This window comes from Solanum tuberosum, unplaced genomic scaffold (assembly GCF_000226075.1).
Source record: "Solanum tuberosum cultivar DM 1-3 516 R44 unplaced genomic scaffold, SolTub_3.0 scf00784, whole genome shotgun sequence".
In the NCBI taxonomy this organism is placed as follows: domain Eukaryota; kingdom Viridiplantae; phylum Streptophyta; class Magnoliopsida; order Solanales; family Solanaceae; genus Solanum; species Solanum tuberosum.
The window spans coordinates 13,440-29,921 of NW_006239689.1; the positions used below are offsets into that span (position 1 = coordinate 13,440).

Genomic DNA, 16,482 nt, shown 5'->3' on the forward strand with positions numbered 1-16,482 from the left:
AATTAGTCTAGACAAGCACGGATACTGGATACTAGATGAGAAAAAGTTAAGAACGAGAATCAAACCCATATCAAACTGATCAACATTGAAAACACATCAATTCTCCAAATACCAAAACATCTAAATTAACTTGATAAACTATCCATGAACCCCTTATCAGTTTCAAGAGAAGCCATGAAATCAGGTAAAAGGCACACTTCCAAATCCATGCTACCATCACCTTCAATTCCTTCATATAAACTCACTTTCCCATCAAACTTATGTGCATATCCACTTCTAAGTGCCACTCCTTTTCCAAATCCAAATTCATTCCCATACATATCAAATCGTGGTGAACTCCCAATCACGATACTACAAGGATCACAGAAGCTCCCCAACTGATAAACCACACCACATTCCAATTTTTCAACCCATTCACGAATTTCTTTATTCTTATGATTCACCACAGCTTGATGCAATTCCCAAGCTGCCCAACCAAGGTTATTTTCAAGAAGTTTTCCCACTGAGGCATTCCTTCGAACAGTTTGTATGCAATTCCCAAAATAGTTTTCTGGCAATGGAGGATCCAATCTTGCTCTGTTATTAACTAACATCCCACAACTTGTCATTTGATCAGATGGGAATTTCCGAACCCTTGTTATGCACCTCCACATATGAGCTGACAAAGCTTGTAAAGACGAAATCTTGTTGATGTTACTGTTAAATTCTTGATTGGCTTTTGCTTTGAGTTTCTTTAAAGACTCTGCTGAGAAATGGAAAAATCTTTCTCTCATATTTGGGGCTTCATGTCTACTAGTGAATTGATCATGGTGAGTATAAGGAAGATTAATAATTGGACTATGTCCTTCTGGGAACCAATGGTTAAAATTCGGCGATTTAGAAATGGGGATGCTCTGTTTTTGCCCATTATTGGCTTTGAAAACTTCTGAGAAAGAGTTAAAGAAATGCCAGAAAGAAGAACCATCAGCTACTGCATGGTTAACTGAGCAACCAATGAAAACCCCATCAATTAATTCTGTTAATTGAATAGTTAACAAAGATAAATCATGTCCATCATGGTTAATAGCTCTATCATGATCGAAAAACGATTGGACAACTAAAGGCACATCCTTTGGTGAAAGTATATCAGTAACAGTTGAATCAAGATTAGCATGGATAAATCTAGCACCAGGGCTATTAACGCAGTCGATAAAGACGGTGTAAAGAGGGGGATTTTCTTGTTTAAGTGTTTTGAAACGACAAGCTAATAGGTAAAAATGGACAAGGGTGATTGAGAGGGATTCTTTAAGCTTTCGCAATAGAGGATCAAGTTGAAAAGATGATGGCTTGGTGAAAAGGAGACCTTTTTGGATATATTGAAATGAAAGCATGGCTAGATCCCATGATGATAGATAAACAGGCTTTTTCGACTCTTCTGAATCGTAAAGTGGCTTGATGAAACAATCTGAAACGTATTGAACAGTAGGTGAAGATGCCATTTGTTTTTGCTTCTTGTTATTGCAGTATGAAGATTTGTTTTTTTATAGAGTATTTAATGCCTAGTTCTACCTAATCAGTACCCACTAACACCTTGTTTGGATGGTTGTTACCTGTTGTATTTATTGTATTGTTAGTTTACATACAATGTTTGTTTTGATTCTAGAGACAATTAGAACAAGGAAGAGCCTTTGGAGGCTATTTGTATTCCGCGCCAGTACTGTTTTCAGTTACTTGATCTGCTCTAAGTCTATCCATTGCAGTATAGATCTGCTCCTGCTTATGTTAAAAACCCCAGATTGGTTGTGGAATAGACTGATGGTCTCTTTATATAGACTTGGACAATCCTTCTCTCGTAAACTAACTTTTGGGATTGAGTTAGGTATAAGTGTCATATCTTTACCTGAATTGTTCATGTATGTCGCAATAATTGTCCTCTGGACTGGTTATCGCTCATCGGCCTAAGGATGAAAGGCTGTGCTAAGACTCACTCTGCTACCCAATCGTTCCGCTGGCTCTGCCATACGGCTGACATTAGTCTGTACCTTGATTTGGTTTCATATTTGTTGCATGTGAAACACCCTAGAAATATGGAGCCTCATACAATCAAATCGAATAAAATCTCTATCTACTATGTCAGCGCCATATTTTGTAATAGCAGAAACCCTGAAACTTAAAAGATAAAAGAGGTTAACGTGTTGTATTCTTAAGGGAGTAATAATATCTTACAAGATCTAAAAATCAGCTGATTCATTAAAATAAGTTCATAGTCAAGACTTTTTTGACGTATAATATAAGAGTGTACATGCATTTGACATCAGTGCTTACTTCAATTTAATTGACCTTATAATAAATGACAACACAAAAGTTAATATTGAGATTTGTCATCAGCTCATGCAACATCATAGGATAAAGCCTTTCCTGCCTTGTGCATTAAATCTCCTTATCCGTCGTCCTAAAGTAGTCTTCACGAAGCTTTTGTTCTCTCTACTTAACTCGGTGGTTAAAGTACTACTTTCATACGGTGAAAGTTATTGGTTCATGAATATGGAGATTGGCTTCACATTCTCAATTATACTCTTGATTTTCTCCATCTTTATTTTTCTAAAATTGCAAAATGCAAGAAAGAAAAATCTTCCTCCAAGTCCACCATCTTTACCAATTATTGGACACCTCCATCTCCTCAAATCTCCAATTCACCAAACCTTCAAATCACTTTCTAGCAAATATGGCCCTATTATATACCTACATTTTGGTACATCTAAAGTGATAATCGTCTCCTCCGCCTCAATCGCGGAGCAATGCTTCACGAAAAATGACATTATTTTCGCGAATCGACCAAAATCTCTAGCTAGTAAACACCTTGGCTATAACCACACAACAATTGGATTCTCACCTTATGGTGACCATTGGCGTAATCTTCGCCGCATTTCTAATATCCAAATATTTTCCACTTTTACCCTCAACAATTCCTCTTCCGTCCGCACGGAAGAAGTTCAATTCATGGCTAAAAAATTAACCTTAGACTACAAAGGAGGAATTACTCAAAAAGTGAAACTGAAAATTCTATTTGAGAAATTAGTGTACGATGTGTTAACAAAAATGGTTGCAGGTAAACGTTGGGCCGAGCCATCGACTGATGACTTGTTCGGCCCAACTATGATTATGAATATTTGTGATTATATTCCAGTACTTAAATGGGTTGGATTTCAAGGATTGGAGAAGAATTTGGTGGAGTTGAAGATAAGAAGAGATAAATTTCTTCAGGGCTTAATCGATGAATGTCGAAAGAGCAGAGCTGATAAGAAAACAATAATTCATACGTTGTTGTCTTTGCAGGGAGACCAGCCAGAATGTTACACAGATGATATTATTAAGGGTGTCATAATGGTAAGCTTGTGTTCATACTCCCTCCTTTTCATTTTGTGTCTTAATTTAACGAGTTCAAGAAAGTAAGCGAGATTTTTTAATATTATGGTCTTAAATTTATAATATGTATAATATACTAAAATTATCACGTGGGCATGGGCATACTGGGTTCATATGAACACATTACTTTCTGCACAGAGCGTAAATTTATTATGAGTAAAAATGCATTAAAATTACATAAAGAGGAGATATGAAACCATGATTTTATACATTCACAACCAAACATTTTGTATATTGATTGTTATTACACTATCATGTAAACATTTTCATATTATTTCCATATTTTAAAATGTTATGATAGATTAGTTCCTTATAAATAACCTAATTGCATATATATCGCCTAACACTATGAACTCGTTGTAAATTATTAGACGATTTAAAAGTCAACAACATGTTACAACTTCTAGTAAACTTGAGTAAAGGTCCAATGACATGTTATAACAAGATAAACTACACTACTTGCGTAAAATTCATTAAATCCTTTGATCTTTGCTTTAGTAATTATTTTCAACATTTTGAATGATGTTTTCAACTTTTGTTGATTTTTAAAGGTAATGTTTACTGCTGGAACACATACATCAGCTGTAACAATGGAATGGGCAATGTCACTGTTACTAAATCATCCAGAGGTAATGAAAAAGGCTAGACTCGAAATCGACAACCTCATCGGAGAAACACGTCCATTAGAGGAACCAGACATCCTTAAATTACCATATTTGCGTTGCATAATCAATGAAACATTAAGGTTATTTCCTGCTGGACCACTTTTAGTCCCACATTTTTCAACACAAGATTGTACTATTGAAGGTTACCATATTCCTAAAGGTACAATATTGTTTGTAAATATTTGGGAAATTCAAAGGGATAGGAAAATTTGGGAAGAGGCAAATGAGTTTAAGCCAGAGAGATTTGTAGGGGGAATTGAAGGATGTAAATTTATACCATTTGGTATGGGGAGAAGGGCTTGTCCTGGTTCTGGACTTGCTATGAGATTGATTGGTTTGGTTTTGGGCTTATTTATTCAGTGTTTTGAGTGGGAAAGAATTGGGGATGAATTGGTGGGTTTAGATGAAAGTTGTGGGCTTATGTTAAGTAAACTTGAGCCTTTGGAGGCATTGTATAGGCCTAGAGAGTCCATGGTTACACTCCTTTCTCAACTTTGAGTTTAATATGGAATAGTACAACTTTATGTGTGTAGAGATCGCGTTCAAGTCGTGGGATTTTACTGGATATGTTGTTGTTGTTGATGTAAGTGAAACTCTAGGATATTTGACTTTGAAAGATAGCTTTGTCCTGAACTTTCAAATTCCACATGTAAATATCCCAGAGTTTCACTTATGAAATTTGAAGCTACATGAACAATGTTTGTTTTTTAATTACAAGGGCTGGAAAGTGGATATTTGTGAATGATACTTTTTGGTACTATTTTGAAAAATAGTTTATGTTCTGAAATTTCAAATTTCACATGTGAAACATTAGGATATTTGTTAATTTGACATTAAAAGATATCTCCACCTTATACTTTCAAATCCACACGTAAAGTTCACTTATAGAATTTTAAGTTACGTGATAATGTCTATTTTTCTATTATAAGGACTGAAGAGTAAATATTTGTGAATGACATTTATTGGTACTATCTTGACACATATTTTATATTCGGAAATTTCAAATTTCACTAGTGGAACTCTAGATATTTGACTTTAAGTTATATTTCCGTCCTGAACTTTCAAATTTCACTCATTTTCACTTATGGAATTTGACAATGTCTCTTTAATTTTCACCACACGACCATGTCTATTTTTCAATTTTACAAGAGCCGAAAAGTGGATATTTATGAATTTACCCTTTATATGTTATTATATCCTGAAGTTAAACTTATGGATATAAAGATTCAAAACTAACCATTATTTATTCAAGTCACGTTGAATTTATGGAGTGCCTCGATTGGAATTTTAGGCTTTTGTTCATGAATAAAACTTCAAATATTTGCGAAATAATTCAAGAAAGTATTTAGCTGTGAAATTTAATTAATTATTTCGATTTCAACTTGAAATATAAAATTTGAAGTTTGGGAAAATATGTCTTCCTCCATTCATAATTATCCATCATTTTAGTTTGGTGAGAGTTCAATTGTTGAATAATTACACTTTGGCATTGCTTTTAGCATAATTAAACGTTCACGTTATTGTTTGATTCCATTTAAGATATTTTTATTAGAAGGACGCATAACAACTACTAAAATTGTATAGCTTGATAATTATAGTACGTATTACTTTATATCACTCAACTATATAGAGTTCAAATTTTATACCAACATGGTGATAGAAGGATTGTGATTTCTCTACTCTTAATCAGAGATCTCGGCTTAGAGCTCTTGAGATTGAAAAATAATCTTGTTGGGAGGACCGCTCGCATAAATAAGTCTTGTAATACGCAAATTCAAATTTAGTTGCATTCCAATACTGATACAAGTGGTCCACATCAAACTAGTGAATGAGAAATATTCAATTAATTTTAATGATTTTAACTTAATATATTCAATATAATTTTCTAACAGAGTGGATTCAATAAACCTCTTGTGCACCTAGCACCGCCCCTATTTTTATCAATGAAAAGAAAAAAAACATGATATGTCCTACAATTTATTGCTAAACCAACTGCGTGTTTCTCATTTTTCATTAAAACTATCAATTCAAATAATGGAGAATCTTGCAATACATGGACAAGTTGAAATTCGTCTTGTCCATTACTTGATAGTCATGTGGTACGTAATCACTACCTCAAAAAATAATATTTCGCATCTGTTTATAATTAACGGTAATAGTTTAATAGCTGCCAGATACATTCTTTGTGAAAGTCGCTACTATAACGATATTGAATTTAATGAAAATTAACAAAAAAATCTATAGTACTCTTTATTAATGTATATTTTTACGGCCGCTAAAAGTTATTTTTGTGATAGCCGAATATATATATATATATATCTAAAGATAATCCAGCTTGTCATCTAATTTCTACTGCTCTTCATTTATATTAAAATACTGTTGACCCAATGTCTAGTCTTTGATGTATCACAATTGAGTGGACTAGACTATTAATTCAGCACGTTGGATTTCTTTCAAACTACCTAAACAATATAGTGGTTAACATTTCCCTTTCATTGTATTAATCAATAGTTGATTAAATTACACTATATATTAGTATTCTCATTAATTCTCATCTCCAAAACAATCTTCAATTTGTTGATTCAACAATGGAGAACCAATATAACTACTATCTTACAATCTTTCTTGTTCTAATTTTTCCATTTTTTTACAAATATTTCTTCAATTCTAGAAGAAATAATCTACCACCTAGTCCACTTGCATTTCCAATTATAGGCCATCTTTACCTTTTGAAAAACAAACCATTGTCGACACTAACCTCATTATCAGCAAAATATGGTCCTGTTTTGTATCTTAGGTATGGCTCTATACCTGTACTTATTGTCTCGTCGCCATCTGCAGTCGAAGAATGCTTCACCAAAAATGATATCATTTTTGCAAATCGACCACGTACCATGGCAGGTATAAAGCACAAAGACACAGTTAGAATTTTGAGTTTATGAATTCTAAATATATACATAATTACATGGTCTAGACCAAAGTTGTGGTTTTTTGTAATGCCTCTAGTAGGAAGGACATTCTTTTTTTACTTATACCATAGATATATGTGTAATATTATGTTTTGAACTTATATTTATGTTAAGTTTAAATTCTGAATCTCCCTCTGATCGCAGGAGACTGGTTGACATTCAACTATACGGCCTATATTTGGGCGCCTTATGGACAATTATGGAAAATTCTTCGAAGGTTGACAGTTATGGAGCTTTTATCATCAAACAGCCTACAAAAAACGTCCAATGTCCGGGATCAAGAAGTCGTTAACTTTACGCGTTCATTATTCAAATTTTGTAATGGTAGAAGCAGAAATGTGGATTTGACAAACTGGATTTGTACTTTTAGTTTCAACCTTATGAACAAAATTGTCGCGGGGAGACATTTAGTGAGTGAGGAAGACGCTGGTATGGGAAAGGGGATAGCGATGATCGAAAGACTAAAGGGGATTTTCATTGTAGATTTACCAGTGTTGAATATGTGTGACTTCTTGCCACTTTTGAGGTGGATTGGTTATAAGGGGTTGGAAAAGAAAATGAGATTAGTGCATAATCAGAGAAATGAATTCTTGAACAATTTGCTAGAGGAATTTAGACTGGAGAAAGTTAGTGTTGTAAACAGGGAGAAACAGAACACATTGATTGGAACTCTGTTGTCTCTTCAAGAATCTGAGCCTGAATTCTACACAGAAGATGTAATCAAAAGTATTATGCTGGTTGGTATCCTGATACACTTCCCTTATGTTTCTAAAACACATTTCATCATAGATATAATGGTCAAAAACACGTCTGAATTTCACATCTCAACTATCAAATGATTCCTTTTCCTATATGAATTATCACTAATTGTTTCATTTTCCTATCTGAATTATCACCATCTATGTATTAAAACACATCTAGTTGAGTAGATAGTGATAGTTCAAGTAGAAAAAGGGAACAACTTATAGTTGGCCTAGTCAGCTTCGAGGTGTGTTTTAATATATAGGTGATGATAGTTCAAGTAGGAAAAGGGAATAACTGATAGTTTGGGGTGTGAAACTCACGAAAAAAGTGATAGTTTAGGTGTATTTTTGACGATTAACTATTTCATCTCTATTTACATGTTCTTTATAGCTTGTAAAGGTAGAAAGCTAGCTGATTGAATTGTGCTACAGGTCATATTTATTGCTGGAACAGATACCTCGTCAACATCCCTCCAATGGGCGATGCGTCTTCTTTTAGCTCATCCTGAGGCATTGCATAAGCTGAGGGCTGAGATTGATAGCCAAGTAGGGAACGAGCATTTGCTAAACGAATCTGATCTCACTAAACTTCCTTATTTGCATAGTGTTATCAATGAGACGCTAAGATTATACCCTCCAGTACCACTTCTATTGCCTCACTACTCATCAGAGGATTGTACTGTTGGTGGCTACAATGTACCAAAACATACGATCCTACTGGTTAACATTTGGGCCATTCAAAGGGATCCCCAAGTATGGAAGGAGCCTAACGAGTTCAAACCAGAGAGGTTTGAGGCAATGGAAGGGGAAAAAGAAGGATTCAACTATAAACTTATACCATTTGGAATGGGGAGAAGATCATGTCCTGGAGCTACTATGGGCACGCGTGCTATTTCATTGGCGCTTGGTGCACTTATTCAATGCTTTGATTGGCAAAGTGCGGGAGAGGAAAATTTGGAGTTAAGCTACAATTCAAGAATCAACATTCAGAAAATTAAGTCCTTGGAGGCTATTTGCACTCCGCGTTCCAACTTTGTGCAGCTTCTCTCCCAGCTTTGAAATAATGATGTATAAGATGAAATATAATACCTTTACAAGTGAAGTTTAATCATTATGTGTAGCTAATGGTTAGAAGTGAATAACATCTTCTTCATCTATCACAGTAAAACACTATTAGATCTGCTGATGTTGCAACTTGATTTTCGAAACTAAGCTTTATAATACAAATGATTATACAGGTAATAGTTTCAGCTTTAACTATAGCCTCATTTAACAATTGTGTAAACTGGTTTAATTTCTTTTAATAGTTTTGTACCAAGTCAAACAACTTCACGTAGATTGAAATCGGAGTAACTTCAAAGTCCAGGATATCCTACTGAAGTTTTATAAGTTTGAGTTTTCTCCAAATATTATCTCCACTTATAAAATGGGTTAAATCTAGTCTTTGAATTGTGACTAGTATTCAAACAACAGTAGTAAGGATCCGTTTGGATATAATTACAACTCACAATATGAAGTTGAAATTTTATGTAATCTTGCAAGTTAAATTTCGTAAATTATACATCTTTTTCTTTATAAATATGAAATTTCATAATTTTCACAAATTATCAAACATCTCCAACTCTAATCAATTTTACCAAATTAATGAGCAATATAGGCATTGTAATACCGAACACGCATAATTAACAATTTTTTTTTTTTATAATTACATGTTATTACAAATTTTCAAACACATAATTTTACAAAAAGTTATCTAATAAATCAAGGGAAAATGGTTTGATATACCCTCAATTTTGTCATTTAGAACTGATATATTCCTTGTTATGAAAGTGACTCATATATGCCTCTAGTGTTATACAAATGACTAACATATAACATTTTCTTCTAATGGAAGTAGAAAATTAATTTCAATTTTATTTTTTAATAATTTTAAAAAAAATAAAATCACATATGGATATATTTAATCCTCCTCACATATTTTTTTATTTGACCTTTTTTTGTTTCAACGACTAATTTAAATTTATTATTTTGATGGTCAAATTTATTTATGTTTCAGTAATTTTCTTGTAAAATTTATTATAGATGACCCAATTTTTTTTAAATACAAAAACTAAATAACAATGCAGTCGAAAAAATAGTTTTAAATTTTTTTCTTTACACAAAGGAATGAAAGGAAAAATAAAATAAGAATAAGAAACTCAAACAATGATAATCAAAGACGTCAAAAAACAATTTATGTATAAAAAAAATTAAAATATATCTTGAACTTTGCAAAAAGGATCATATATACCCTGCATGAAATTTTTAAAAAATTTAAAGTCAAAAATATAAATTTAATTTTTTTTTCACTTCCGTTAAATGAAAGGTATATATGAGCTCATTTTGTAATAGTAGGGATACATGTAAGCCGTTTGTGTAACAACTAGGGTATATATGAACCACTTTCATAACGAGGGGCATATCAACTCTAAATGACAAAGTTGACGATATATCAAACTCTTTTCCCATAAATCAATAATAATGTTAATTAACTATTCTTTAATAAAATCATCTCAATAAAAACAATTTCTTCACATCTAAGTCTTTTTTATAAAATTTAAATCTCTTTATTTTAAAACACAATATTTTGGTTCAAATTTTATATTGAAATCCTGATTTAAAATTGAACCTAAAATTTTTGAACAAATTTCATTAAAAAAATTAATTTAAAATCAAAACTTGAAATACTCCCCAAATGCGCCAAAAAATTTCCCAAAAATCACAGCAAGTGGGGCCAACCTCTTTTTTCGCAAAACAGTAACTCATTTAATTTTGTCTTTAATGTTCCCCTTATTTATTTCTCTCCCTTTTTTTTTCCATTTCCCCAATTTTCAATTTCAGCGTAACCCTACAGAACCCAAAACCCCAACCGCTACACCACCGCAGCACCACCACCATCAATGGCGGAAATCGATTCAGCTCAGTCCCAAGAGACCGTATCTCAGGAGACTCAGAACAAACCGATGACCACTTCCTTCAGCATTTGGCCACCAACTCAGCGCACTCGTGACGCCGTCATCAACCGCCTCATCGAGTCTCTGTCAACACCTTCCATACTCTCAAAGCGTTATGGAACTCTCCCTCAAGACGAGGCTTCTGAAACTGCAAGGCTGATTGAGGAGGAGGCATTTGCTGCTGCTGGATCCACTGCTACCGATGCCGATGACGGCATTGAGATACTTCAGGTTTACTCAAAGGAGATTAGCAAGCGCATGCTTGACACTGTTAAGTCCAGATCTGCTCCTGCTGCTGCTTCGGAGGGTGAGAGTAAGCCGTCGGAGTTGCCGGCTGATGCTTCGGAGCCCTCCTCTGCTTCTGGTCTCACTGGGGAGGTCTCATCCGTTGAAACTGAGCCTTGAAGAGGTCATTTGCTTACTTTTGTTTTGTTAAATATTTGCTTCTGCAGTGAGAAATCATCTAGGGTTTGGTTAATTCAATTACTTGCAAGCTGTATTAACTCAGGTAGCAGCTTTATGCAGTTTATGGATTGTTAAGGTGTTTAAATGTTATGTTAAATACCATGAAATTAATGCTATCTAAATGTGGTTGATGGAAAAAGTTGTGATTTTGGCATTACTTTGTTTATATTTCCTTTTAATGCCTGTTGATCTGCATACTTGGCTGGAACTGGTGGATGCTTGTTATTGTGTACCTCATTTATATCTGTTTCATTTATTAATTTTCTTCTTCGGTCCATTGTGCTTTAACCTTCAGGAGTTGTTTGGTGTGAGGTATAAGCTATAACAATCCCAGGGATAAAATGCCGAACTATGTTATCCTGCGTTTGGTTGGAGGTATTAGGCAATTCTAGGATTATTTATCACATCATTTATACCTTAGCGATGGGATAGGTTATCTCATATACATGTTGGAATAACTTATCCCGGAATAAGTTGTTCCCAACCAAACGACCCTCGCAGTTTTAGTAATTCTTGGTAGGTAGGCTGTATGAACTCTCAGTTTTATGTTAAGTTTGTGCAAGAATAGATGTATACTGGTTGCTTACCAGTTACCACTGATAAATAGATGTTCAAGTCTATGAGAAATGACAGGGATCATATGTAAATGGTTGTCAACTAAAAGAAAGAGCTGGAGTTTTTCAAGAGCGAACTTCCATTCACTCAGGTTACTTTGTCAGATAACAATGTAGGGATAGAGTGGAGCTTTTGTTGTTGCCTAAGGAAATGATTTTGAGTAATTGATGATAATATGGTTTCAAGATCTATGAACAAGAGAAACTCCTAAGTAGTCATTTAAGTAAATAGATGAGTAGGGAGGATGGAGTCTGTTAAAGAAATCATGAGATGTTGGGAGAGTTATGTTGTTTCAATTCTAGAAAGTGAGTTATCAATAGCTTTCTATTTACTCCCTCCGTCCCTATTTACTTGTTCATATTTCCTTTTTTGGTTGTCCCTATTTAGTTGTCCATTTTGACAAATCAAGAAAGGACAACAATTTTTTTCCTATTATACCCTTATTTACACTTCTTGAAAATTGTAAAAGTGTATGTTGTTTCCCTCCAATTTATTTCACTTGAATTCAAATAAGTGGTTGTAATTTTGAAGTGAAAAGTTGTCATAAGGGTAAAATTGTAACTTCACTGTGCTAATCATTGTTGCCTTAATCTGTGTGCCATTTCTAAAGTGGACAACTAAAAAGGGACGGAGGGAGTAATAAGTCATTTGAAATGTACTACTCCCTCTCTTCTTATTTAGTTGTCACCATTTTAGATTTCGCATCTCTTAAGAAACTAGGTTAGTTTACCATTGTACACTTATTTAGTGTTCACTTAAAGTCAAGTTTTCAATCAATAAACATGAATTAGTTTATTTTGATCTTTATAGCTATAGTGTCGAACTTAGACATGCATACTTCCTTTTACAAGGCTGGTGTGTTTTGTTTGCTTCCATATATTTTGGTAGATGTTGAGGTGAAGAGTTTTTCTATTCTAAATTCACGTCGAGTGCAATCTATACTTATTTATAAACTCCATGCATTTTCTGGAGAATGGGATAAACTTTGGGTCCCAGAAAACTTGATTTGGTTACATCAAACTCCAGATTGTCACAGGGGGTACTTGTGAGTACATTAGGGTTACTCGAATCCTTCTCATCGAAGCTTTATTCATCTTTTTATCTAGGATTAGAGTAACACATTGTATTGGTTTCAAGTTTTAACATAATGAAGCTTGATATGTTAGACTAGTTAGTGCAATAGAAAGGTTGAGCTCCATATACATGGAACTTGTTAAGAGGAGCCTACAAGAATGAAAGACAGTGATTGTTTTCCGTAAGTCCTAACTTTATTTAAATATCAGGAAGTGAGTAGTCACTGGCGTGCTTGTTCGTTTGTTTGTATTTTTGCCAAGATCTTTAGTGTTTATATGTACTGCTCTCACATATCACACATTTATGATAGATCGAGGAAGATATTTCCTAGTTTGCTTCCATTTACTGGTAGGATAAATTTTGTGATAAATGTTAATACAATGTGGTCTATTCTTAAATGTAATGCTCATTAGGGAGAATCTGATGAGCTCGGGAACCAACCAACTAATATCACATGATAGGTACTTATTGCTGTTTGAAATGTTTATTAAATACCATGTATGCTCAAACTAGATGAACTTTAGGGACTCCGGAGAAAAGAAAGAACTTTAGGGAGAATGTGATGAGCTTTGGGATTAAGAGAAGTAGGTTTTCTGATCAGTGTTGATCTATTGGGCGAGCTCCAAATTTTGACACAGTCAGTAGTTGCTAATATTGCAAATGTGGATATTAATCCCACTTTCTGCAACACTGTAGCTCATCTTATCTAGTGTTAAGGTGATAAACGAATTTGGACATGCTGAAAGCAACATTTGGTAGGTGGTAGTTGCCCAGTATTAGGCTTGACATGTATGACTTGTGCTGAATAACTTGTTATGCTTATAGACGTTATTTTTTTTTGAGAGAGGGGAACCTTAAGAACAGAGAGTGGTTGAGCTAAAAAGCATGACAAGGGATAAAGGAGAAGTATTTGGTCTAGCAAAGAAGAGTCTCCTTCCTTGGTTAAGCACTGGAGAAGGGTGTCTGAGTTATTAATAGCTTTTTTTATGTTCTCTCTTTATTATAGCACTGGAGAAGGGTATGTTGTCTTTGCTCTAATGATGACTATATTTTTTCATATATTGAAGTTTGAACTTCACTCAAGATACAAAGGATGAAGATTTGTCGTTAAAATGGAAGGCATGCACTCCGGATTTTCAAGACAAATCACATCTTTTTGGAATTACATGTTGAAAGAAAACTGTTTCACAAGCTGCCTTTTGCTATCCTTTTAATCATGTACGTTTTTTTTTTCAGGCTTAGCTGCTTCAGAAAATTCCAACCTCATCATCAGATCTTCTGACTTTCGAGTTTGGCTCTCAGGATGCAATGTGGGTGTAGCTTCTAATAGTCAATGTATCTTATTATTGACTCTTAGAGGAACGGAATTAATTCTTTTTAAGAGTTTATGAATATGGAATAGTTTTCAAACTTATAAACCTGTCCAGGATGGGGAAAAAAAGAAGCACCGACTTTATGTATGGCATATAAGGAGTACAATAATTTCTCTATGCGGAATGTTGAAAAGTTCAATTAAGTTGTTGCCTTGTATGCTATCATCTTTGTAAATCTAGTTTCACTGCTGCATTGGCAAAGTATTTTCGAAGCAAAATGCCGCAACCCAGGACCCATCACTCAAAAATCCAATGACAACTAGTGACTCAAATTTTTGCTAGAAGTGAGGTTTGGAGTGCGCAGGATGTGTGTGGACATTGCCCCTTCCTTTGTGAATAGATAGGTTGTTTTCTATAGACTTTTGACCAATGCCTAAGTTTTCCAATAAGTAAGCCCAAGTTTTAGAAGCAAGGTAAATTCATAAGAATAAGCAACTTAGGGGCCGTTTGGTACAAATATCAATAGTGCAGGGATTGGTAATGCTTGGATTAGTAATGCAGAGATTATTTTTATGGAGTGTTTGTACTCGTTGCTTCCTACCTAATTTTGTGTGGGGTTTAAAACTCTATAAAAAAACTTCTTTCCAATTATACCTTTGAGTTATTATGAGATTTTTTATTTCATGTAATTGGGTCAAGGTAGATAATTGACGAACACTATTATTTTTTTATAGCCTTTTAACTAGCTAGAAGAAGGAAAAATTTATCACCATGTTCACTATTTTCTCACTTAAATTATTTGAGGGTAAATAATTGTCATCATAATAAATTAAAGTTCACAACTATAAGAATTTATAGAAAAAAGGTATTGAACATTGTTTTACATCAATAAAATCATTCAAGTTAGGACTTTTACCATACAAAATCGCTCTTTATCATTAAAAAAATAGCAAAATAAATTAAACTATTTTTATACTCAAGATTTTTTAAATAGCAAAAAATAGCTCTTAAATTCATACATCAACATTAGCATATTAGTCCGATTATAATATTTATATTAATAATAATTAGATTAAATAACTCATATTTAGCTACAAATAACTCTATTTAAATTAATAAAGTTTTTTAAAGTTAATTCGATTTTAAATAAATTTATTAGTACAAATATAAAACATAAAACCAAGAAATTAAACAAAATGAAAGTATTTGAGGGGGTATTTTTATCTTTACATATAGTAATCCCATGGTATTAGATCCATGTATTACTAATACCACCAAATGAAAGGTATTAGTTATACACCCTATAATACCATGGAAGGTGTATAACTAATCCATGGATTAATTATACATAGACCCAAAATTCCTACCAAACATAGTACTACATAATACCACACATAATACTAGGACTATTTCTTCTGATACTCCCTACCAAACGACCTTTAGTAGACTGTTAAACCATAAAATGTTCCCTAGTAAAAGCATGTTGTAGGAAACATTAGCTTGACTTTTTGGAACCGTAGGATAAGTCCATTGCATGAAATTATAGCAGCATTTTATATGCTATACATATTTGTTTCATTTAAGAACGTGTAAGTCAGCTTTAGCAGGTGGAAAAGCTATCAGCACAACCACGTAAAATCTAACTTTTTGACTGGCACGGCCATTAGTCCCAGAATATTTGGGATTCTGCAATACTGCAAATATGCACCTCTTTAGGATTGGAAAAAAAAAATCGATCTACTTTCATTTGACATTTACTGCTTCACAAGAGCAGCTTTATTATTAGGCAAATGGAATTAACTCTTGGAGCTTATGATTATGGAGTAGTAACAAGCTTACGAATGTATCCAAGATGTAAAACAAACTTCATGTATTATTAATTAGGATTAATTAAGGTAATATGGGGTTTTCAATTAGTTAATTATGCAGACAGGATAAGTTGTAGTAGCTAGTAAAACGTACAATCCATGACACTTAAATTTTTTGAAAATCTAATTTCACGGCTGCAATTTGGCCAAATGCTGCAGAGCAAAACAGCTGTAACCAAGGACCTATTACTCAAAAATCCACTGAAGATGTAAAGTCAAATTTTAATGGGACTACTCACGCTTCTTTGCAAAGTCATACTCTATAACAACATTTCATTATAACAATCATATAAAATATGAAACCTCTTTTTCATATTATGTCATATCACATGTTTTCTACTATAACATTTCGCTACGACATCTAAAAATATC

The 16,482-nt window shown here is 33.6% G+C and overlaps 4 protein-coding genes across 4 annotated transcripts; 3 read left to right on the plus strand and 1 right to left on the minus strand.

The window, feature by feature from the left end:
• Window positions 1-46: 46 nt before the first annotated feature.
• LOC102582070 (uncharacterized acetyltransferase At3g50280-like) lies at window positions 47-1,622 on the minus strand. The gene has a single exon (XM_006367360.2). The coding sequence runs from the start codon at window positions 1,476-1,478 to the stop codon at window positions 126-128; it is 1,353 nt and encodes a 450-aa protein (XP_006367422.1). The 5' UTR covers window positions 1,479-1,622; the 3' UTR covers window positions 47-125.
• An 896-nt stretch (window positions 1,623-2,518) lies between these two features.
• On the plus strand, window positions 2,519-4,598 carry LOC102582392 (cytochrome P450 81E8-like). The gene is made up of 2 exons (XM_006367361.2): window positions 2,519-3,366; window positions 3,957-4,598. Exons 1-2 carry the CDS (start codon window positions 2,524-2,526, stop codon window positions 4,566-4,568), a joined length of 1,455 nt encoding a protein of 484 aa, XP_006367423.1. The 5' UTR covers window positions 2,519-2,523; the 3' UTR covers window positions 4,569-4,598.
• A 2,048-nt stretch (window positions 4,599-6,646) lies between these two features.
• Window positions 6,647-8,937, plus strand: LOC102580069 (isoflavone 2'-hydroxylase-like). The gene is made up of 3 exons (XM_006367354.2): window positions 6,647-6,971; window positions 7,184-7,776; window positions 8,215-8,937. Exons 1-3 carry the CDS (start codon window positions 6,659-6,661, stop codon window positions 8,839-8,841), a joined length of 1,533 nt encoding a protein of 510 aa, XP_006367416.1. The 5' UTR covers window positions 6,647-6,658; the 3' UTR covers window positions 8,842-8,937.
• Window positions 8,938-10,614: 1,677 nt separating this feature from the next.
• On the plus strand, window positions 10,615-14,459 carry LOC102580394 (MFP1 attachment factor 1). The gene is made up of 2 exons (XM_006367355.2): window positions 10,615-11,184; window positions 14,166-14,459. The coding sequence occupies exon 1, from the start codon at window positions 10,722-10,724 to the stop codon at window positions 11,178-11,180; it is 459 nt and encodes a 152-aa protein (XP_006367417.1). The 5' UTR covers window positions 10,615-10,721; the 3' UTR covers window positions 11,181-11,184; window positions 14,166-14,459.
• The last annotated feature ends 2,023 nt before the right edge of the window (window positions 14,460-16,482 follow it).

Bases quoted from the DNA above. Each gene is read 5' to 3' on its own strand.
- LOC102582070 (XM_006367360.2), bottom strand. From the start codon at position 1,478: ATGGCATCTTCACCTACTGTTCAATACGTTTCAGATTGTTTCATCAAG.
- LOC102582392 (XM_006367361.2), top strand. From the start codon at position 2,524: ATGGAGATTGGCTTCACATTCTCAATTATACTCTTGATTTTCTCCATC. The intron at 3,367-3,956 runs GTAAGCTTGTGT...TGATTTTTAAAG, and splicing joins TTATTAAGGGTGTCATAATG to GTAATGTTTACTGCTGGAAC.
- LOC102580069 (XM_006367354.2), top strand. From the start codon at position 6,659: ATGGAGAACCAATATAACTACTATCTTACAATCTTTCTTGTTCTAATT. The intron at 6,972-7,183 runs GTATAAAGCACA...CTCTGATCGCAG, and splicing joins TCGACCACGTACCATGGCAG to GAGACTGGTTGACATTCAAC. The intron at 7,777-8,214 runs GTTGGTATCCTG...ATTGTGCTACAG, and splicing joins TAATCAAAAGTATTATGCTG to GTCATATTTATTGCTGGAAC.
- LOC102580394 (XM_006367355.2), top strand. From the start codon at position 10,722: ATGGCGGAAATCGATTCAGCTCAGTCCCAAGAGACCGTATCTCAGGAG.